Here is a 23602-nt window from a genome sequence, read left to right as displayed (position 1 = left end):
TTGCCTAACATGTATCAGATTTAAATCATACATAATACAATTAAAAAAAAAATAACATACCAAAAATGTTTTGATTTTCATTAGATGCCATTATGTTTATACCATCATTTAGACTACATTCTTCTGTATTATTGTGTGAGACATCTATACGGGGATTCTGTTTCTTTGGAATCATTTTCTAAAAATCAAAAATACTTATTGTATTATAAAATTATATAATGGCATCTTAAGAAAAACAAATGCATTAGCAAAGCATATCTTACTTTTGAATTTTGGAAGTGTTGGTAGTTCATCATCTGATTGTTTTTCATCACTACCTACTTGATAAATCAATTTCTTTATTCTTTTTTTCACGTTAATTTATTTATTTTATTTTTTTAACATTTATTAGATTATATACAATCTGTAATATAATATTTACAATGAGCATTTGTGCTGAATTTATTTACATGGCTTTTGAATGCGGGAGGTGAGTAGCTACCCAGCAGTAACACTCGACGTGATTTAAGGTTATTTTACATTATATACATTTTACATACTTAAGTAAGTGATTTTTTTTTTCTTTTTCTTTTTCTTATTATTGTTTAATTATTGAAGTAAGTCTTAACTTAAATCACGACACCAGCGCCTCTTTAATCTTCTCGGAGGATAACCTGGAATGTTTACGGAGTTGAGGGCGAGAATAGGTTGGTTGGAATGGTTTGTAAGCCGATAGCTGTACCGCTTGTAGGAGGATGTGGCCACATCGGCTACAGTTGGTCGTCCAAGATCGGAGTGTAAAGTATGGTTGGTAACATAAAAGGGAGCGTTGGTAATTATACGAATTGTTATTGATTGGAACGTTTGCATTTTATAAATTTTCGATTTTTTTGCCGTTCCCCATAATTGGATACCATAAGCCCAAATGGGTTTCAGAAGGGTTTTATAAAGCAAAAGTTTATTCTTAAGGTTTAGCTTGGATTGTTTGCCTAGCAGTGGATAAAGACATTTTCGTCTGGAGTTAAGTAAGAGGCGTTTTTGTTTAATATGCTCGGACCAAGCTAAACGTTTGTCTAAGAGTAGGCCTAGGTATTTAACTTTGGTAGCTGATGGTATTATTTTGTTCGCCAGAGAGACGGGTGGGACTACGCCTTGTCTGAGGGTAAAGGTTATATGTGAAGACTTTTCATTGTTTATTTTTACTTTCCAGTTAGAATACCATACTTCCACGTCATTAAGATGATTATGTAGGTGTTGGCTGGCGATAAGAGGGTTTTTATTAAAAGTGAAGATGATTTTGTCATCGGCAAATTCGGCTACTGATGTATTAGGAGAAATTGGTTGGTCCGCGGCGTATATGTTATAAAGAATTGGAGACGAAATGGCACCTTGCGGTACTCCAGCTAAGATGGGTGCTAGGTTAGAGAACTCTGAGCCTATTTTAGTCACAAAGTGGCGATTTTCCAAATATGATTTATAGAATAAGAAGTAGGGAGGAGGGAGAAATTGTTTAAGTTTATACAGAAGTCCGGTGTGACAGACTTTGTCAAATGCTTGAGCAACGTCGGAGAGAACTGCTGAGCAGTAAAGTTTGTTTTCTAAGGAGTAAGCAATGGCGTCGGTTAAGCGATGTATCTGGTGTATGGTGGAGTGCTTGTTACGAAAACCAAATTGGGTATGAGGAATTATGTTTTTATCGTTAACAAACTGTGATATGCGTTTGATGATTAATTTTTCACAAAGTTTTGAAAAGAAAGGAAGGAGGCTTATTGGGCGATATGATGATGGAACGTCAGGGGGGTTGCCAGGTTTCGGAAATAAGATAATTACTGAGACCTTCCATTGGAGGGGCATGTAATATAGTCTTAATATAGAATTAAGAATATGGGTTAGGTGAATAATTGCTTTTTTAGGGAGTTGTCGAGCTACCTCTGCGGTGATTAGATCTAACCCTGGTGATCTTTTAAGAGGAAAAGATTTAATATAGTATTGTAGTATTGAACCTCGTTTGGTGAGAACGGTTTGGTGGCAAGATAGAGAGGTAGAGGGGAGAAGAGGGAGTTTTCAATATTTGTGTCTAGAAGAGTGTTGTTAATATCATTGTGAGGTTGGAAGACTTTCGAGAGGTGTGAACCTTCTGTTGATGCCTTCTGCATCTGCTTGTTCTTTATCTGTTTTGCACTAGTTGCCGTTACTATTTTTTAGTGGAGCTTGGGTGGTTTTCTGTTTCAGGCAGCTACGGGTTGCCCTCCAGAGTGACCCACGTTCTGTGGTAAGTGATGAGGTCCAGTTATTGAAGGATTCATTTCTTATTTTACTTAACATTCGTTTCAAAGATGAGGCGAGATTATTGAGCAAGATTTTGTCAGAGGGAAGTCTAGTGCGTTGCCATCTAGCTCGAACGCGTCGTTTTTGAGTAAGTAGTTCTCTAACGTGAGTGGGAGTTGCAAGGGAGTTTACAGGATAATTTTGGATGGTAGTAGAATTCCAAGCAGCTGATTGAATGGATTCGGTGAAGATTTGAACTGCATCCTCCACCTCGTTAGACGTGTCTGCCATCAGTCGAGACGTGTTAGCCGTTCAGAAAGGACGTACGTTGCCGTGAGAGCTCCTCAACATTCACACGTGGCTACATTCCATACGCAGACGTGAATCAATTTTCCATATTAAGACCAGCTCAAGTGCGCAGGCGTAGCTTCACCACGCCCAGCGGCCAATAGCCAAGCTCCGCGTGCGCAGGCGTACTCAACGCCCCAGTCCCGCCACGGTCACTAGCCATCAGATCCAGCGACCCCAACCCAGGTTAGGTTTTTCGCGGATATCTCGGCCGGCTTTGGTTGGAGAGCTTCGGGATCGAAAAACGCTTCCACGGACACGATCCTAACGCTGTGTCCTACGTAAACGCGACGAACGCGAAATTCGTATGTATTGTATAAAAAATATAAAAAAAAACAAAAGAACAGCTTCAAATGTAATATACAATGATCGATTGGTATTTGGAGAATATTATCATCTATATCCTCAATTAAGAGAAAATGAGGTATCATTTCGATCATACGCTAGAATGTCAACAAAAACATTTGATTATATACTAGAAGCTATAACACCTGAATTTGATTTTCAAACAACTAATTTCCAAGAACCGATATCAATCGAACAACGACTACTGGTTACAATAAGGTAAGTTATACATAAATATACATTATAAACCTCAGAACGTCATAACTTTGTATTTATTAAAAATAATAATTGGTTCCACACAAAAAACCATAGGAAAAAATTACCAACTTGGTATTATATTATAATAAACAATTAATAAAAATAAACAACTTTTTTTGAAAATTTTTTTAGTAAGAAAATTAACTTAATATTGGTACAAGCAATTTAGATCAATTGACGCATGGGCGGCTTGATTAGAATTTGAAGGAATATACAACGGTTGTGTGGATAATTCGTTGATAAATATTGATTGCATTTGGTTTCTGATCTTAAGTTTTTGTAGGTTAGTTAAGTTATGAAAATATGGGTGAAGGGATTTTAAAAACAGCATATCTTCATCGTAGGTATAGTTTGGTTTTTATTTGATTGTAATAATGCGGATAGTTTTTGTGTTTCAAGTTTTAGCAATTCATCTTCAAAACTTATGTTTTCCTGCTTTTTTCTCCTTTTTTTTGAAGAAACTTCTTGTGTAGCTAAAGCTGAAACATCTGATTCATTTGAAATATTAGATGACAATACTGACGAAACACTTAGAACACTGGCATAAGAATCTGTCTTAAAAAAAGGACTTACGGGACTTTGGATATGTTCAATACTGTCATTATTTTCTTTGACTTCTGACTGGTCTTCTTCGGAAACATTTCCTTCTGTGTCTCTAGGCGTCGTTGTATCTTTTAAGAACAACATAGATTTATAATATATAAATCTATAGATTTATGATATATCCATTTCCCTGTATCTATTTCAGCAGATTCTTGTGCATCTCCTCCAGATCGGCTTTTTTTTACTTTTTTTACTTCCCTTAAAAACGTATCTCTAAGGTTCTACCATTTTTTTTAGCGTCATTTTCTACAAACACATTTATAATAACGTAAGAAATGGTAATACGCGTTTATAAGCGTTTGAAGTTAAAATATTGACAAAATTTGTCAAAATACGAATATTTGGAAATTATTTTGTAGTTTAAAATATTATAATTATATTATATTATATTTAATCACCCTATTTATAGGTACCTAGCAACAGGACTGGCGTTCAGACAACTTGCATTTTCATTCAGAATATCGAAAAGCGCTGTATCAACAATTCTTATTGAGATATGTAAAGCTATTTGGATAGTGCTAAAAAGTGAACATATGCCTACTCCAAATACTAATCTATTTAAAAAGACTGCGATAGAATTTTATGAAAAGTGGGACTTTCCTAACTGCGTGGGTAGTATAGACGGTAAATATATTAGAATGCGATATCCTAAAAACTCTGGAAGTATGTACTTTAATTATAAGCAGTATTTTTCAATTGATTTGATGGCAATAGCTGACGCAAATTACAGATTTTTAATGATAGATGTTTGGTGCGTATGGCAAAGATAGTGATGGTACCGTTATGAGTAACTCGAATTTTTATACACGTATTGAAAATGATTCTTTGAAACTTCCAAATGAAACGAAATTGCCTAAATCAAATATTTCAACTCCTTTTGTTTTTATTCCCGATGAAGCTTTTCCATTGAGAAATTATTTGATGCGCCCGTTTCCAAGAAAACTGTTTCTCAAGAAAATGAAAAAGCATATTATAATTATAGGCTTTCCAGAGCTAGAATGACTATAGAATGTGCATTTGGTATTATGTCTTCGAAATTTCGTATTCTATTAAAGGCAATTGAAACTACAGAAAAAAATGCAGACCATATTGTAAAGGCCATTTGTATAACACTATAATTGATTTAGAAAAAAACATATTAATACAAAATGTACCAGTATCTAATGATACTAATTTACATATGGTTCAGAATCAGATGATAGCACTGAATCATGGAGGTAGAGATAATAATCCGCGTACAGCAATTAACATAAGAAACAATTTTGTCAAATTTTTATGGAAAATAAAATTTAGTGTGTACGTTACAATATGTGGGTGCAATATTATCTATCACAATATTAGCTTATACAACAAGTACTATTATCATTATTATTATTATAAATATTATAATTCTTATTCTACATTATTAGTATGTTAGTATTCTTAGTACCGATTCCATTATTATATTTTATTCTGTGTTAATAAGATTATTAAATAATGTTTCTGCGTATATACCTACTATTTTATAAAATTAATATACTTACTATCCATATTTGTTCTTTTTGCGACTATATTCCACTCTTTGTCAGTGATAATTCTGTCCCTATACTTCTTATCAAACTTGTTCCACAGAGCACTTTTTTTTTGAACTTCGGATATAAGAAGTTCCATATTGTATTCCGTTGAATATTTAAAATAAATTACAATATAATGTGCAGGACACTATGTTCGAAATATCACGCGCGATTAAAAACAAACCAATTTGATTATTAAACACGGCGACCGACGCGAATGAATTCGTTCAGTCGCGCTATCTGTATTTTCACTGTACGTTGGACATTTCCATCTATTTTTATAGATTTTATTATTTCAGTCACCGCGATGATCGCGTCACGACGCGAATTTTGCGTTCGTTGCGTTTACGTAGGACACAGCGTAACACCGAGCTGGTGGGACAGCGATAAGACAATCACGGCGAGGGCGGCTTCCAGGCGCAGACCTGCCCGGAATCCTGCTGACTCAGTCCAGCCCCACGCCCCCACAGAAACCGAAGACGACACAGCCATGGAAACGGACGCCGTTGCCACCAAGGCCAACGTCACAGGAGACGTAGAACGAGAAAAGCCGCGGCCCCCCAACCTCGCACGCCACGCCGGCCCCTACGACGCCCGCGAGACCTACCAGCGTCACGAAGAAGCCGCCAGCAATCCTCGTCATGCCTAAAGTCCTTCGCGGACACCGTGCGCTTGGTCCGCTTCTGCGGGCTCACCGCCCTGGAGTTGGGCTCCAGCGTCTCCATGCGTGAGACCCGTGACGGCGCACTGCTGTTAGAACTGCCGCGGGGGGCAAACTCTGCGGCGGCAATCAAAGCGATCACCGAGGCTCTTGGCAACAAGCTCGGGGACTCTGTTGGGAGAGTGTCCCAACTTGGCGTCCAGGTAGAGGTAGAGGTCCTGGACCTGGACGCTGTGTACACCGCAGCTGAGGTCTTGGAAGCACTCCGCCCTGCAATACACGGTGAGAACGACCCCGCGGCGGCAGCCGAGCGCGAGGCCATCTGCGACGTCCGCATATGGCCGGTCCGGGTGGGCCAACAGATCGCTACGGCCCAGATGAGCCTCTATGCAGCGTCTAAGATCTCAAGGGTCCCGGTAGGCTGGACAATCTGCCGAGTCCGCAGCAGAACCCTCTCCCCAGAAAGGTGTTTCCGGTGCCAGGCCTTCGGCCATAAAGCTGCTCGGCGCAAGAAGATAGGACGGGCGCTTGCCGGAGGTCCGGCGAGGCAGGTTACCCGATGAAAAATTGCACGGCCGACGCCGATCGATGTCTGGCGTGCGAGATGGCTGGACTCAGCAAGACGTCACATAAACCTGGGTCGGGCGCCAATTCTGGCGAACGAAGGGGCGCCCCCACGTTCGTCCGAGGAACGGCCACCTCCATTATTGACGTCAGCTTCTACCGCGGAGTCAACTGCATGGGTTGGCAGGTCCTGGAGGACGGATCGCTGAGCGATCACCAGTACGTATTCTTCTCTACGTCCGCCCTCGGCCAGCCCCCCGTCGCAGCCGGACTTCCCGTCGACGCGCTCCTCGGATGGTCCGTCCGGAAGCTCGACGCGCTGGACCTGAGCCAATTCCTCGCCTCCTCGTCGCTGGAAACCGTCGACGGAGACGACGGCGCCGCCAGAGCGGTGAAATCCGCTGAGACTTTGGACGCGTACCTAGCGGCCGCATGCGAGGCCTCAATACCGAGAAAAAGATACGGCCCGCCGGGCAAGCTGCCGGCGTACTGGTGGTCTGAGGACATCGCTGCCCTGAGAAGGAGCTGCCTCGCCACCCGCATGCAATACCAAAGACGACTTGGCCGCGGCTTACAACATATTCGAAACATTTGACCCGATCCTGAACGAGATAGTCTTAAAGCGGGTCATTCCCGAATTCACGGTTGAAGAACTAAGGAAAGCCGCCAAGCGCCTCCTGGCCGATAAGGTGACCGGGCCCTCGGGGATACCAAACGAGGTCCTCAGGGCCCTGCTGAACATCCGTCCGCGCAGGGTCCTTGGCCTGCTGAACAACTGCCTCCATGCCCTGACCTTCCCGCCTCACTGGAAGAGGGCCCGTCTCGTACTGTTGCGAAAAGGACCTGACAAGCCCGCCGAAGCCCCGTCCTCGTACAGATCCATCTGTATGCTTGACACGCCGGGCAAACTTCTGGAACGCCTTCTTCTCCAGAGGCTCGAGGACCACCTCGACGCACACGGTGGTCGCAGGAGGGCCCAAAACCAGTACGGCTTCAAGAAGGGAGTCAACACGGAATCCGCCGTCGCCAGGGTCCTGGAAATCACTGCCCTCGCCGCCACCGGCCGAGGCCAGAAGGACTTATGCATCCTCGTGACACTGGACGTCAAAAACGCCTTCAACACCCTGTGGTGGACGGTCATTGACGCAGCCCATAGATCTAAGAACCGACGGAGTATCTCGTCGAGATGTTCCGTTCCTGGCTGTCCAACAGAAATCTGCTGACGGGAGCCGAATCGACTGCCAGACCCGTGACGTGTGGCGTCCTGCAGGGATCCGTCCTCGGCCCTGCACCGTGGAACGTGTCCTATGATGGTCTCTTGGAGATGCAAGTCCCGCCCGGTGTCCACCTGGTGAGCTTCGAAGATGACTTGGCCATCATAGGAGTGGCCAGGACGGGTCCGCTGCTGGAAGAAGCGCTAAATCCCACGCTGGCCGCCATCGACGTCTGGATGCAGCAGAGGGGCCTCCAGCTGGCGCACCACAAAAGCCAAGCAGTGCTCCTGACAAACAGGCGAGCGTTCCAGCCTCCCGGCCTGGAGATCGGCGGGCACCGGATAGAGATCGTGAAGAGCCTCAGGTACCTCGGGGTCATCCTGGACCAACGTCTCACCTTCGCGCCGCATATCGACACCGTTGCCAAGAAAGCCGCCCGTTCCGCCGCGGCCTTGGCCAGACTCATGCCGAACGTCAAAGGACCATGCCAATAGAAGCGCAGGCTCTTGGCAACGGTCGTGGAAAGCCAGCTGCTCTACGCGTCAGGCTCGTTTCACACTACACGGTTTTGACCGTACGGCAAAAAACTGGACGGCATAAACCGGATTTGTGGCTTATTACACATTAAACAGTTTTGACCGTACGGTAAAACACGATTTATGCAGGGTTCCTATGCTTAGTATACTTTTGTACAGGTTTAGTTTTATAAGAACACTCAAGTCGCGCGTTGTTACAATGAACGACAAACAAATTATTGCACTATTGTTATACAATCATCGCCGCAAAAGACAACAGAAAAATCGTGTTTTTTGGGTACATCCTATTAATGCTAGAAGAGAGGAAGTGGGATTATTTTATACTTTATTTAATGACTTACGAAATGATGAAAATAAGTTTTTTAATTATTTCCGTATGTCATGTGCTTCTTTTGATGTATTACATGGAAAACTCAAGGATAAGCTTCAACGTGAAAACACGCAATTTAGAAATTGTATACAACCAGTTGTTATCGATTACATTGAGATTAGTAATTAATTAATTTAATATGATTATACTGTTAACTAATAATACTTATATAAATTACGCTAGAAAATAAAATAAAAAACAATTTAATAGAAAAAAAATCGCATCTTTATTATTATAATATAACTGATAATACTTTATAAATAACAATAGAAAATAAAATAAAAATGTTTGACTGTTGATACTAAAATGTACTAAAATCTGGAGTCAGTTGTTTACTGTATGATGGAATTTGGTGATTTCCAGTTGAATATGGCTGAGATAAGAAAACATTGGAGTGGTTGGAAATGTTGAACAATTGTTGAGGATGATATTGAGTAGGATTTGATGTATTTACATAAAGTCGCTGATAAGGTGCGAAATTAGAGGATGTAGCAAGATGTTTTTCTTTCTTACTTTCATTGATATTTTCGATAACTTTCAAAACACCCATTTGAAATTGTAAATAGTCCTGATTATCAAATTGTTGTATGTGAGGTAAGAGACTTTGTAAAAAAGCCATTTTATTGCAAGGTTGATCCTTTTCTTCAAGTAATTTTATAATTCTTAAATCAATGTCGTTCTGACTTTTATTTTTCCTTCCTTTTTGTGGATTAATTGTTTTTTCCCTAGAAATATCTGAAATATTACCTGAAGCTTGCATTTGTGAATCTATGTCATCTTTTTCATTCTCTGGATCGTTTCTCGCTTCCGGTTCCAGGCTATTCAAAGTCGGTCGCTCAACATAAATTTTTGGTAAAAACTGCAATTGATCAAAGTATACATATTTCTTCATTTTTCTTGCTCCTGAGCCATTTCTCTTACACTCTTTGTCTTTTTTGAAATATTTTGAAAATGAATCGCGAAGATTAGTTCATCTTTTAAGAACTCCTTGACCTGAAAGAAAAAATATTAACCAAATATTCAAATAAAGAATATTGATAATTCTAAAAAAATTGTACTACTTCAAAATGTGATGACAGATAAAAAATAAATAAATAAATAAGGCACCCACGTCATTGTAAAATCAATACATCCATCACGCTGTTCAGAATCTAAAAATAATTGTATATGCTACTCATAATTTAAATTTTTTCTAGGTTTCTTGCAAGTGGTTGTACATTTACCGATTTACATTTCAGTTATAGAATTGGAATTTCAATGGCAAGTAAAATAGTAGAAGAAGTATGTACAGCAATTTGGTGCTTAATGAGAGAGGATTTTATTCCAACACCAACGAAAGAAATATTGGAGTTAATTGCTTCTGGATTTGAGAAAAGAGCTAATTTCCCGAACTGCATAGGAGCCGTCGATGGCAAACATATCCGTTTAACTTGCCCACTTAACAGTGGGTCAATGTATTTTAATTATAAAGGATATAATTCTATAGTTCTCATGGCAGTTGCAGATTCCAAATATCGATTTGTGGACATTGACGTTGGAAGTTACGGTAAAGACTGCGATTCGTCAGTGTTTAAGAGGTCTAGTTTGTGGAAGTTAATAGAAAATAATGAACAACAATTGCCAGAAGCAAAATCTTTGCCCGGAATAGACAGTCCAAAACTACCTTACTTCTTCATTGGAGACGAAGCATTTGGATTACATAAACATTTACTGAGACCTCTTGGTGGAACACATCTGACAGCCGATAACAGAATTTTTAACTATCGACTATCTAGAGCAAGAAGATTTGTTGAATGCTCTTTTGGGATCCTCAAAAATAAGTGGCAGATATTTCATCGACCAATTAATGTACAACCAGAATTTGCTGTCAAAATTTTAAATGCTTGCATTGTATTACATAATTTTGTACTTGAGAGGGATGGATATAACGATTTGGATACAATGTCAATCACAGCTTGTCAGATATATCTGATGAGAGTAACGTAAGAGGAGGCCTTACACCAAATAACATAATAAATAAATTGTGTAAATATTTTGTTTCTGACGTCGGAAGTTTACCATGGCAAATTTCGAAAATATAAACTTGAAATACCAGTGAATATTATAACAAATTAACTAATTTATATCGGTATTTCAATTTTTTAATAAACTAAGAATTTATATTTTAAATAATATTTTATTATTGTAATATTAGTAAAAATATACTTACCAAACAAATTTTTGTCCTTGTCATCAAGAGCATCAAATTCAGGGTTAAGTTCTATTAAAACTTCTCGCCAGGCATTTTTTGTAACATTCCTATCTTTGTATAATTCTAAACCTTTGTCCCACAACACTGGTCTCTCTTGCACGAGAGTTATTAAAAATTCTACATCGAATTCCGCCATTATTTAGACAATATATTGTAAGTTTAATCACAAGTTTAAGTAATCGTGTCTCAAAGTGACTGATGTGACTGATCGAACCTAATCTAACCGCACAAATAAAATCGTATAATGTGAAAACGTGTATTTTGTCACGTACGCCACTAAGCTTATCGCGCCGTCCGGATGCCGTATACTGTTGTGGCAGTAGACGGCAGCTGAACGGCACGGCGCCAGCAATTTCCCGTGACCGTATAATATGAAAGCGTATAAGCTCTTATTCGCACCTCTAACAGAATGTCGCTGTCCGGTTTTTTGTCGTACGGTCAAAACCGTGTAGGTTAGGTTAGGTTTTTTTTTTTTGTTTTTGAACCCTTACAAGTCCTCCTCCGCCACCCGCGTTGGACGACCCTTCATGTTCCTTCGATCCACCTCTTCACGCTGGGGATAGCTTGACGGGTCCAAGCACCTTTCTCGCTGGTCTCCCATCTCGTCTGCCAGAGCACGAAGGTCGCTTGTCTCTTCTCGCGCTTGACGGTTGATTTTGACGGACGCGCTGCCCCAGGGTCAACAGCTGCGGATAGCTGGTCCCTGATCCTGGTCCTTTCTAGAGCGACTAGGTCCGCCGGTGGCCAGCGCGCCAGCAACAGGGATGCATCATCGGAATCCGTGCGGTAGGCCCTTATGACCCTCAGGGCGGCAGCCCTCTGGGGCCGGATGAGATTCGCCTTGACACCTGGCTGGCCCACACTGGAGCCGCGTACATAAGTTGGCTCTCAACCACCGAGGAGAGCAGTCAACGCTTCCACTGGCACGGACCCCTTACATTCGGCATAATCCTGGCCAAGGACGCGACCGTACGGGAGGCCTTCTCGGCCGCGGTATCGACGTGAGGTGCAAAGGTCAGACGCTGGTCTAGTATCACGCCGAGGTACCTCAGTTTCCTGGTCAGAGCTATGTGATGTCCACCCACCACGAGACGAGGAGTGACGAACGCGAGCCTCTTGGTGAGGAGCACCGCTTCCCTTTTGTGGTGGGCGAGCTCCAGGCCCCTGTTAGCCATCCACCTGTCGATCGCCACCAGGGTGGGGTTGACGGAATCTTCCAGAAGCTGGCCGGTCCTGGCCACTCCGACCACCGCCAGATCGTCGGCCAATCCAACCAGGTGGACGACGTTGGGGACTTCCATCTCCAGGAGGGAGTCGTACGCGATGTTCCACAGAGCGGGGCCCAGGACCGATCCCTGTGGGACACCACACGTGACTCGTCTCGGGGTCATTTCGTCGCCTGTTAGCAGCTCCCTGTCAGAAAGCCAGGACCGGCAAGCATCTCTACCAGGTATTCGGGGGTGTTCTTTCCCCGGAGCGCCTCGTCGATCACGGGCCACCGCAGGGAGTTTAAGGCGTTTCTGACATCGAGCGTTACCAGTACGCACAGGTCTTTTGTGCCCCTTCCCGCGGCGGCGCCCGCAGCGATATCGAGGACCTTTTTTACGGCGGTCTCGGTTGAGACTCCCCTGCGGAACCCGTACTGGTTCGGGGCTCTCCTCCCCCTCCCGTTGGCGTCGAGGTGGGATTCCAGCCTCTGCAGGAGCAGTCTTACAGGAGCTTTTCCGGCGTGTCGAGTATGCAGATCGGCCTGTAGCTGGAGGGCGACTCGGCTGGCTTGTTCGGGCCTTTCCTGATGAGTACCAGACGGGCCCTCTTCCAGCAGGGCGGAAAGGTGAGGGCGAGCAGGCAGTCGTTATACACCCTTAAGGCGTTGTCCATGTTCGTTGTGACGAACGTTTTCAATATCTCGTTCGGAATGCCCGTGGGTCGTGACACGGCGTGTGACACTATTTCTGCGTTAAATACTTATGAGACGGCTCTTGCTCCATCTGATGCTCTTAACTACTGTGTTTCTAACTTTGTTCCATTGATAAAATACAAAAAGTCAACGTTTCCTCTGTGGTTTTCTAGTTATCTAAAACGCCTAGTTATTCGTAAAAAAAGCCCGTGCTATTTATAGATTCTCTTTGAATCCTTGTGATTATAGCTGTTTTTCTTCTTTAGTGCCCAGTTCAAGTATGAGTCTAGTAGATGTTACCAACAATTTGTTAAAAAAACCGAATCATCTTTCGTCTCAAACCCCAAATCTTTCTGGGACTTTGTACGCAAAAATAAAAATGGCAAAAATCTTCCATCTACTGTAAATTTTAATGGTACCTTTAGCACTGACAATGTAGGTACATCTGAGCTCTTTTCTAAGTGTTTTAGTTCTGTTTTTTCTTATGTGCTAGGAACGCTGTAAATAATGGTCTACAATATGACCTGCCCTCATGTTGTTACATAAATATTGAAGATATTGAATCCGGTCTGTCTTAACTACACTCTGTTAAGTCTATTGGTCCTGACGGTATGCCGGGAACTTATCTGTATCGCTGAAGGTCAGTTTTATGTTACCCACTGCTTCTTATTTTCAATAAATCTCTTGGTGAAGGATTATTCCCGAGTATATGAAAATTAAGTTCAGGCACACTGGTTTTCAAATTTGGGGACAAGTCTAATGTCTCCAACTATCGACGCATCTCCAACATTTGCCATATTGCTAATAAGCTTTTTGGATCCCTTGTGCTAAAATCGATTCAAAGGTCTGTGAATCACATTCTTGTAGATAAACACTATGGTTTCCGTCCTGCCCGCTCTACTACAACCTGTAATGCTATCTTCACCAGCTATGTACTTAATGCCTTCAGCAACCACTCTTAGCTTGACGTAATTTACACTGAATTTGCCAAGACTTTTGATCGTGCAAATCATAAAGCCTTATTGAAAGTCCTCCATGCAACTGGTTTCGGCGAACCGCTACTCTCATGGCTTGAGTCTTATCTAACGGATAGGAAGCAATTCGTGAAATTCAATGGTGTGTTTACCTCAAGGTGATCATCTTTCCCCGGCATTGTTCACCCTTTTCATTAATGGCATCAGTTTCGTATTAAAGAATTGCCAATTTCTCGAATTTGCTGATGCTATAAAATTATTCCTTCGCATTGATTCCTCTCGTGACTGAACTGCTCCAGAGCGAACTTAATGTCTTGGTAACTTGATCTAGACAGCTTGGCTTGGAACTCTGTACTCCAAAGTGTCATTACATGTCATTCGCGCGTTGTCATAGTCCTATTCAGTATGATTATTTAGTTGATGATATATTAAGTTTTTCTGGTAGAAATGTTGTTGACCTAGGTGTCACATTTGATCCCACTCTAAGTTTCAATGTCCATATAGAAAAAAATCACGTGCAAGGCTTTGAAAATGCTTGGTTTCATCAAAAGAATTTCATCTGAATTCAGTATGTGTAGTTCTTTAAAAGCGCTTTATTGTGCCTTTCTTCGTTCCCACCTGGAATACGGTGTAGTGATTTGGGACCATCAGACTATACGTGACTCTTGCCATATTGAGCGTGTATTACGTAAATTTTTTAAATATGCATCTTTTGCTTTGCATATTGACTGCTTACTGCACGATTATACACCAGTTCTAGAGAAATTAAATTTAGAGGCGTTGAGTACTAAAAGAACCAACGCTAACCTAGTTTTCTTATCGAAACTCATGAGTGGGGAAGTTGATGCTCCTGATATGTTGGCGAGGTTAAATTTTAATGTTCCCGGTGCTGATTTGCGTAATTTTTCTCCTTTTCGTGTCCCGTTCTGTGCAACATATTATTTATATAACGATCTCGTTTTGCGAATGATGAAATTAGCAAATGGGACCCATCACTTATAAACAATACTTTTTTGTATAAAAATGTTTTTTTATTATATATTAATTATTATTATCTTTAAGTGCTAAGTATGTGTATTATTAAATTATTAATTATTTATGTTGTATTAAAATGTCAATGGTTAGGTGTTCCGTTTATTATTATAATAAATAAATAAATAAATATTTTTTGAAAATCAGATTCACTTAAATGATCACGCATATTATAAGCTTCTAGAGTTTGAAACACTTTCACTTTATGTTGTAGATATTGTAAGTTATATATCTGGATTTGTAGTTAGGCAAGTAAAAAAAGTTGTTAAATGTAATATTTGTATTTGCGCTTTAATTTCAACTGATCATACATCTCGACTTGTGACTCCGAAACAATATTCTTCAAACCCACAAAGCGGACTCATAATTGCTTCATCTGATGTTATCTATTTGTGTAAACCATTACGATGCCATATCTATGGTAGAGTGTAACATTTTTATATATTCAATGGTTTACGAAATTACGAGAGTATCGCAATAATATCAAATTGCAGTCAAATTGCCTGTACAGAACACTTTTTAAACTATATATGTTTTAATCATAGAGTAAAGAATATAATAAAATACATAATGTATTCATTATTCTAAGTCTTTTCCATAGTATAAAGTTTTCCTATTTTAAATTCGTTCCTTAACTTAACAAGTTTAAATATTTTTTTTTCTTTAGTAAATTATTTATCTTTTATAATTTTAATAATGCAGCACCCCCTACAAGTCAAGCTTGTGCTGGGGAAGTGGTTCTCATCAGTTACAATTTACATACAATATCATAAGTAATAGTATACCTACACTAAAATAAAAAAGTATAGTAATATAACATAGTTTAAAGTATCTATTGTTTGTTCAGATAATAGAATCGAAGTATCATCAGCATAGCTTAGAATTTCTGTATATAAGTTAATGGGAATTATACCACGAATACCTGCATGTTCTAATTTATTAATTAATAGTTCATGAACAATACAGTCAAAAGCTCTCTGAACATCTGAAAAAATACCCATTACCTTATTATTATTGTCAATATTATTTTTAGCAATGTTGTCAACTTGAAAAAGTGCACCTGCCACCTATAGTAGGAAATCCACATAAGATACATAAGATGTTTTCTTCTTCTATATAGTAGAATGCATACTGCATAGTAATATAGAACCTAGTACCTGAATCAGTTGTATTCTTGTCGAGTATAATTTTATATTGTATAAAAAGTAACAACATGTTGTGCAATAAAAACATCGTTGCTATATCGTAGGTAAATTGGTCACTCGTATATTAACCTGACTTTATCATACTGTAGACACTACATTATAATATTACTTATTATTAAAAGCAGTGTTGTCATTTTTGTCTAGATCGATCTACAAACATAATCCTAAACTCAACAATTCTGCATACCAAATTTTTTAGTAACATTATTAATTATTATACATACATAATTGCTAACTAAAATTCTTAAAATCCATTTAACTGTTTAATAGAATTGATTCATTTCAATTAATTAACTAGATTCCATACTTAAAAACATCAACAACATAAAATTAGTAATTTAAAGTTATACGCTAGTGTTTGTCTAACATCCAAGGGATTTTTAAGTAAAAAAAAGTTTGATTAATAAGTACAATATTTAGATTATAATTTTTTATTAATTTAACAATATAAGCTTGTAGATTAAATATATTGTGACTCCTTAATAAGCTCTATTATCTGTCCGTAGTGGATTATTAGTCATTCTATTACAAAAAAAAACCGTACTATGACATTGTATCCATTGTTAAGAATCCCTGAATAATATAATATTATATTGTGTTCACATATAATATAATATTAACAGTATAAGGATAGTGTGTTGGTCGACAGCTCGTTGACAGGAATCCGCTGACTAGGTGATTAGGCGTCCGGCTGAACCGTAGGCCGACACACACGGAGGAGGTTAATCAGTCGTATTAGAACAGAGCATAAAGCCTCGATTACACTGAGCGATTTTACACGCTAGTCGCCGGCGAATTAACCCATATACACCCAGTGGCCTATATGTAGGACACCGGAAATAATTATTGCTATCGGTTTTATTTTTAGAATTTTCCCCATTTTATCGATTTAGGCTGTTAGATAATATAATAATCGACCCGATGATATTATTTTGCGTTGTATAGTCGAACGTTATTACGTGTTAGTAACATTTTGTACACCGCCTTGTTCAAATAGAAAAATGGCTTCATCGTCAAAGTAAGTGAACTATATTTTAGATTTTTTTTTTATACATAAAACACATACAATCATATATATTACTATTTACATTTTATATTTTTATAAATTAAATTAATTTATTCCACATACTTTTTCATTTATTTGCGTTTAAATATTAGTGTTCTACATGTAGGTCACTGGGATATTCTGTAGCCTAATATGTATATTTTTTTTAGATCTCTTTGTGTGAATGATATTATAAATTTGCTGGAAGCAGATGAGCTGAGTGAAGATACTATTTTCTTAGAACCTCCGGATGAAAATATTACTGACGAAGACTCCGATAACGATGAACATACAGGTGATATAAACCATTTACCTGCTAGTGTATTGAAAGCTAATGTTATTTTACCGAAAGAAATTCTCAACACCGACAATTATTACGAATCAAAAAAAAAAAAAGTTGTGACTACAAAAAAAAATCGGGTTGTAGTGGGCATGAAAAAAAGTCAAAAAGATTCATCTCAAATTTGGCGTGAAGGAGATTTAGAGACTCCTAAAATAACAGAGCTTTGGGGTCCAGATGAAAACAGTAAAATAAAATATGGCTCACTTGCGCCATTTGAACTTTTTGAATTATTTTTCGATGATCAAGTTTTTGATTCTATTGTACAATATACAAACATTTATGCTTCTTCTAAAAATATTTCCTTGGACTTGACAAAAAATGAATTGAAATGTTTTATTGCAATTCTCTTATTATCTGGGTATAATGAAATGTCTCGGCAACGTATGTACTGGGAAAAGGCCCCTGATACAAATAATGGTTTAGTGTCCAATGCTATGAGGCGAAATAGATTTGACGATATATTTCATAATCTTCACTTTTCAAACAACAACAACTTGGATAATTCTGATAAATATGCAAAAATAAGACCGTTGATTACTATGATAAATACTAGATTCCTAATGCACGCTCCTCACGAAGAATTTCATAGCATAGATGAATCCATGGTGCCATATTATGGTAAACATGGATGCAAACAATTTGTCCGAGGAAAACCAATTCGTTTTGGATTTAAAGTGTGGGTTGGGACATTGCGTCTAGGATATGCATTATGGATCTCTCCTTACCAAGGAAAAAATACCGGGTTCAACCAAACAGATGTCGGATTAGGAGGATCTGTTATTTTAGCTTATGCTAACCAAATTATAAACCATCGACCTGCTCCATATCATTTGGTGTTTGACAATTTTTTTACGGGTGTCACTCTTTTGGAAAAGCTCAAATCTATCAACATTCGCGCGACAGGTACAATTCGGTCAAACAGAGTTATGAAATGTCCAATTGATTTTGGAAAAATGAAAAAACAACCAAGAGGGTCTAGCTGTAGTTTTGTTTCAAATAATGCAATTTTTATTTGCTGTTGGCGTGATAATAACATTGTTTGCTTAGCTTCAAATACTATTGGGACAGATCCTATTTCTGTGGCAAACCGTTGGTCTACTTCCGAAAAAAAAAGATTACGGATTTCACAACCAAATATCGTTTCTGTTTATAACAAAAATATGGGTGGTGTAGATCGAATGGACCAAAATATATCACAATATCGTATTGGGATCAGAGGTAAAAAATGGTACTCTTCTATTGTTCTATATATTATAGACTTAGCCGTTCAAAATGCATGGCAGCTTCATAGGATGTATAATAAAAATAAAATGGATCAATTGGCATTTCGAAGAAGCATAGTTATTTCATATCTGACACGTTACAAGACAGAACCCACTCCAGGAAGAAGTGGAGGCAAACCATCCAGTGTTATTATGGAAATAAGATATGACAAATTTGAACATTATTTGATTCCCCAAGACTCTCAAACACGGTGTGGTCAATGTCATCAAAAAACAACGACAAGATGTATGAAGTGCAATATTGGTGTCCACGCAAAATGTAACGTTTTATATCACACAAAATAATGTTCGTATGTACCTAAGTAAATTCAAAAAATATACATTGTAAGCCTCTCATTATCATAATTTAAATATAACGTGTAATAATTAATTATCAATTAAAAGTATTAAATTTCAATTATTTTTATTGGTATATTTGTATATGAAAACATAATAATATTTATAATTGTTCATATGCCCAGTGTCCTATATATAGGACACTCAATAACTCTTGTATGGTATATAATTTTTTTTTTTTATAATTTTTCAATCACATTTGGCTCCAATAATATAAGTTTATAGTAGAAAAATCAATTTTATTCACAAAAATTAACCTTGGGCGTAAATGGGTTAACTCGCTGCGATTAAAGTCGCTCAATGTAATCGCCCTAGCTGGCAAAATCGCTAGTGAGTAGTGACTGGTCAAAATGTCGGAAGCTGTAGTTCGTGCGGGAGTTGTTGTGATTTCTCATTTATTGCGACAGGAGTTGGAAAAGAAAAAGTAAAAAAAGAAAAGATTATGGATCAGAAGTTGGATTTTAAGGCGAGAGAAATATGGTGCATTCAGTACATTATTAGAAGAGTTAAAACACGAAGACTCTACAGCCTACCGAAATATTCTAAGGATGAACGGGGCCCAGTTTGATACATTGTTACAGATGATTGACGGCCTAATAAAGAAAGAAGACACTCAAATGAAGATGGCGATTCCGTCGAAAATCAAACTGGAAATAACTTTACGTTATTTAGCTACTGGTGATTCATTTAAGTCTTTACAATATCTTTTTCGCGTTCCTGAATGTACAATTTCAGTATTTTTACCCGATGTACTTACAGCGATTTCTCAAGTGTTGGAACCATTTATTAAAGTTAGTATAATTATAGAAAAATAAGGTACTAATAAATAAAGTTAAATTAAACTAAATATCAACAAAATTATTTTATTTTTTTTTAAACTGTATCATTATTAAATTGTATAATATAATAATTAATTTTAAATTCATACAAATTATTGGTCATTGTCTGAAAAAGAATTTATAATAGCTTGGCTTAACATATCGTATTCCTCGTTCACACGCGGAGTAGATTTATAATTACTTATTGAACTTGACGAGGTAGAAGGTGATGCGACATTTACATGAAGTTGTTCCGTGTATGGTAATGGTTGTTGATGGTATTGTTGAGGTAGAGGTTCCAAAGTAGATAATCTAATCCGAGTAATACAACTTTGTATTTCAGACTGTAACAAAAAAGCATGGAGTTGTGGTAGTTGGCGAAGCTCGTATGCAACATACTTTCCAAACTGATCATACGCTTTTTCTTCATATGCACTCTGAGCGATTTTGTCTAATTGTTCAATTGCAATTGCTATATCAGGGGCAGTTTGCTTTTTAATTTGTTTTACTGACCCTAATAGTGGTTTCATTTTTGTTGGCGACGGTCTTGGTCTCCCAATTGTTTCATCTATATGAATATCGTTTATGGATCCCCTTGTTGAACCTTCATTTTCAATCTCTTCGATTGGGTTAGATTCCACCTCATTCGAACATTGACTTAAATTGGTTAAAATCTAAACAATAATAATCAATTTAGAAATTTAGATTATTTAAAATATGATTCCATACATATTTAAAAAAAATTATTATACAATATAAACTTAATTTAAATTTAAAATTCTGAAGTGCCTGCGACTGCTGATGAATGGGGGAAAATAAAGGATACATTTTTTCATCGTTGGAATTTTCCAATGTGTTGTGGTGCAATCGACGGAAAACATGTGATAATTAAACGACCTCCTGGTTCTGGCTCATTATTTTATAATTATAAAAAAACCTATAGTATTATATTGTTCGCAATGGTTGACGGTGATTATTGTTTTACATACATCGATATGTCCAATGCAATATTTCGAGACAGCACCTTAAATATCGCATTGGAAAATAATACCTTAGGTATGCCCGAAAACTGTGTTATTATTGGCGATGATGCATTTCCATTAAGAACAAACTTATTAAAACCATATATTAAACTGGACTTAATAATTATGAAATGATTTTTAACTATCGTCTTTCACGTGCTAGAAGGGTGGCGGAGAACGCATTTGGCATTCTGGTGTGGCGATTCCGAATATTTTCTAAACCAATTGATCTACAGCCAAAAACAATAGATAAATTAATATATGCAGCTTGTAGTCTACACAACTGGCTACGTAAAACTACTCCAAATAGCTATATACCTCCACAAGCAGTTGACCAAGAGGATTTTAACAACGGCAATATTATTCCTGGGGAATGGAGAGAACACGTGAATAATCTAGAAACTGTCAATAGAATGGGCAGCAACAACTATAAACGAGCTGCAGAAGATGTTAGGAGTTCATTGGCAAAATATTTTATAGAGGAAAATCCTTTACCGTGGCAAAGGGAGAAAGTTGGCATAACTATATAAATAAACCTAATGAATTTATTTAAAGTACTTTTAAGTAATCAATTATGAAAAATTAAATTTAAAGTATAATTAAAATAAGCAAATAAATACATGTTAAGCTATTCATTTACGTTACATTTATATCTATAAAATTAAACAAAATATTCTCTTATTTATATTGTCTGAGTTTTGTTCATTATGAAATATTTATCATTGCACATTATATACTAATTTTAAATAGGAAATAGTTTCTGCATACTTTGAATATTGGTATTAATTATTAATTTATAACACTAACAATATTATTATACTATATAATATTCAAACTTACCAAATTTGACTGGCTGTGTCTTGTTGATAAAACTTCACGAAAAAAGTTGGCAGAGTTGAACCAAGTAAGTTTTGGAGAATATATTTCATCTGCTCCACTTCCACTTTTTCTACTTTTTTCGATTTTTGCAAGCTCATTTCTATAAACATCTTTTAAATTTTTAATTTTTGCCTTGAGTTGCTTTTCATCTATTCCCGTTACCAATCCTTCATTCTCGAGGTCTGCATACAACTTTTTAAAAATTTCATCTTTTAATTTTATGTTCAAATAGTCCTTGTGTTTTATGTTCCACAGTAATGGATACTGTTCGTAAATTTTTAAAAAGTCAACAATTTTATTACAATTCCACTTCATCATTAAATTGTTTTTATTGTATTAATTCATTTTAAAATGTTTAATATTAAAGAAAACGAATGAATTATCTATATCAATGACAACTTCTTGTCACGTGTATATCACATGAATGCGTGTGCGCGACTAGCGAGCGAGCGAATTTAATAGCTCAATGTAATCGAACAAGTCGCTACCTACACGATCATACATGCACGACTTTAATCGCCGTCACGCAGCGTGTAAAATCGCTCAGTGTAATCGAGGCTTTATACATAACATATGTTTAAGAAGAGCATTTTATAATATTTACACAACTAGTTAAAGTTAATACCTGAAATAAAACCTATAATTAATATTGATCTAATCGTGCGTTGAATTATTTGTGTTGGAACCACGGTTCCATAACATTTTTGGTGGCAGCGGTGGGATACATTACAGTACAATACCACGTTCGACTAGTGACATATTTATTAATAATATAGTGTGGTTAAGGCGTTAGCCAACATTTTTACTAAGTGCAAATATTAAGGGTTTCAAAGAACATTCAGAACATTCAGAGCAACAATAAAAAAAAAAAAAAATCAAGAGAAAAGAAACAGAACATTTCAGACAAATATTGATACGTATAAAGTACGTAAAGGTGGGTCCACACTTGAGCAAAATTACATTGTTTAAAAATTTGCGCCGCAAATATTACTTGCGGCGCGGCGCAAGCGATCCGTAGGCCAACGGATAGCGTGCGTGCCGCACACCAAATCTTACGTGACGCACAACTAGTGTGGACGCGGCTTAAGAATAATAATTGATCGGGTATACGTGAGAGACCGAGCCGCCGCGTCGCGTACGTTATTTCCAACGTTGTTGTATGCATCTCCGCCGCGAGCTCATCGCCGCCGTCGACGCGTACAAAGGTTAAATATTGCCGCCCGTGACGTCACTACGCCGTGGCCGTAGTAGGCGACCGTGACGTTACTTCGCCACCGTAGTGGTAGCCGCCGCCGTCGTGGCTGTAACAGCTGACGCCCGTGTTGTAAATAATCATATCATTTAAATACGCGACGCAACCAAAGACAGAATATCAAAAACATCACTGAAGAGAAACCCATTATTATCAGTGGTCCCCGCGCATAGCCGTTTCGGGGCTAGCGAACTTCGATACATCAAGCGCAGACAAAAGGACGATTCCAGAGCATTCCAAATTCAATCAGAGCCGTTACGAGCATTCCTGTCAATCCGAGCGGAACATCACAGACACCATGAGCCAATTCACGCGGTATTGTGAGTAGAAAAAAAAATAATATATTTGTGTTATTTTATTTTTTATATATATTATTATTTTAACCTAAACATTGTAAGAAAATTTTATTTTAATTTTCTATATAGTTGTAGTAGTTAAAGTAGCTTTGATAAAGGGTAAGAATATTTATTCGTACATTTAGAGGGAATTGTTAGGTTGTCAATGAGCGGGACATCCGAGAGTGAACAAGCGTCCACAGTTATAGAGGGTGAGGATCTCGGGGG

At 38.1% G+C, this 23602-nt stretch overlaps 2 protein-coding genes across 2 annotated transcripts; both read left to right on the top strand.

Moving 5' to 3' along the window:
* Positions 1–9956: 9956 nt before the first annotated feature.
* LOC132942909 (uncharacterized) lies at positions 9957–10685 on the top strand. The gene has a single exon (XM_061011623.1). It carries the CDS (start codon positions 9957–9959, stop codon positions 10683–10685), a length of 729 nt encoding a protein of 242 aa, XP_060867606.1.
* A 6259-nt stretch (positions 10686–16944) lies between these two features.
* LOC132942894 (piggyBac transposable element-derived protein 3-like) lies at positions 16945–19017 on the top strand. Its single transcript, XM_061011599.1, has 3 exons — positions 16945–17079; positions 17277–17709; positions 17848–19017. The coding sequence occupies exons 1-3, from the start codon at positions 17063–17065 to the stop codon at positions 19015–19017; spliced, it is 1620 nt and encodes a 539-aa protein (XP_060867582.1). The 5' UTR covers positions 16945–17062.
* The last annotated feature ends 4585 nt before the right edge of the window (positions 19018–23602 follow it).

This window comes from Metopolophium dirhodum, chromosome 1 (genome assembly GCF_019925205.1).
Source record: "Metopolophium dirhodum isolate CAU chromosome 1, ASM1992520v1, whole genome shotgun sequence".
NCBI classification, from domain to species: Eukaryota; Metazoa; Arthropoda; class Insecta; order Hemiptera; family Aphididae; genus Metopolophium; species Metopolophium dirhodum.
This window is presented reverse-complemented; position numbering and strand designations above follow the sequence as displayed.

What these genes read in the sequence shown, in the direction of transcription:
- LOC132942909 (XM_061011623.1), top strand. Translation starts at nt 9,957, where the DNA reads ATGGCAAGTAAAATAGTAGAAGAAGTATGTACAGCAATTTGGTGCTTA.
- LOC132942894 (XM_061011599.1), top strand. An exon ending in ATCAAGTTTTTGATTCTATT is followed by an intron (nt 17,710 to 17,847) that starts GTACAATATACA and finishes TACTGGGAAAAG; the next exon opens with GCCCCTGATACAAATAATGG.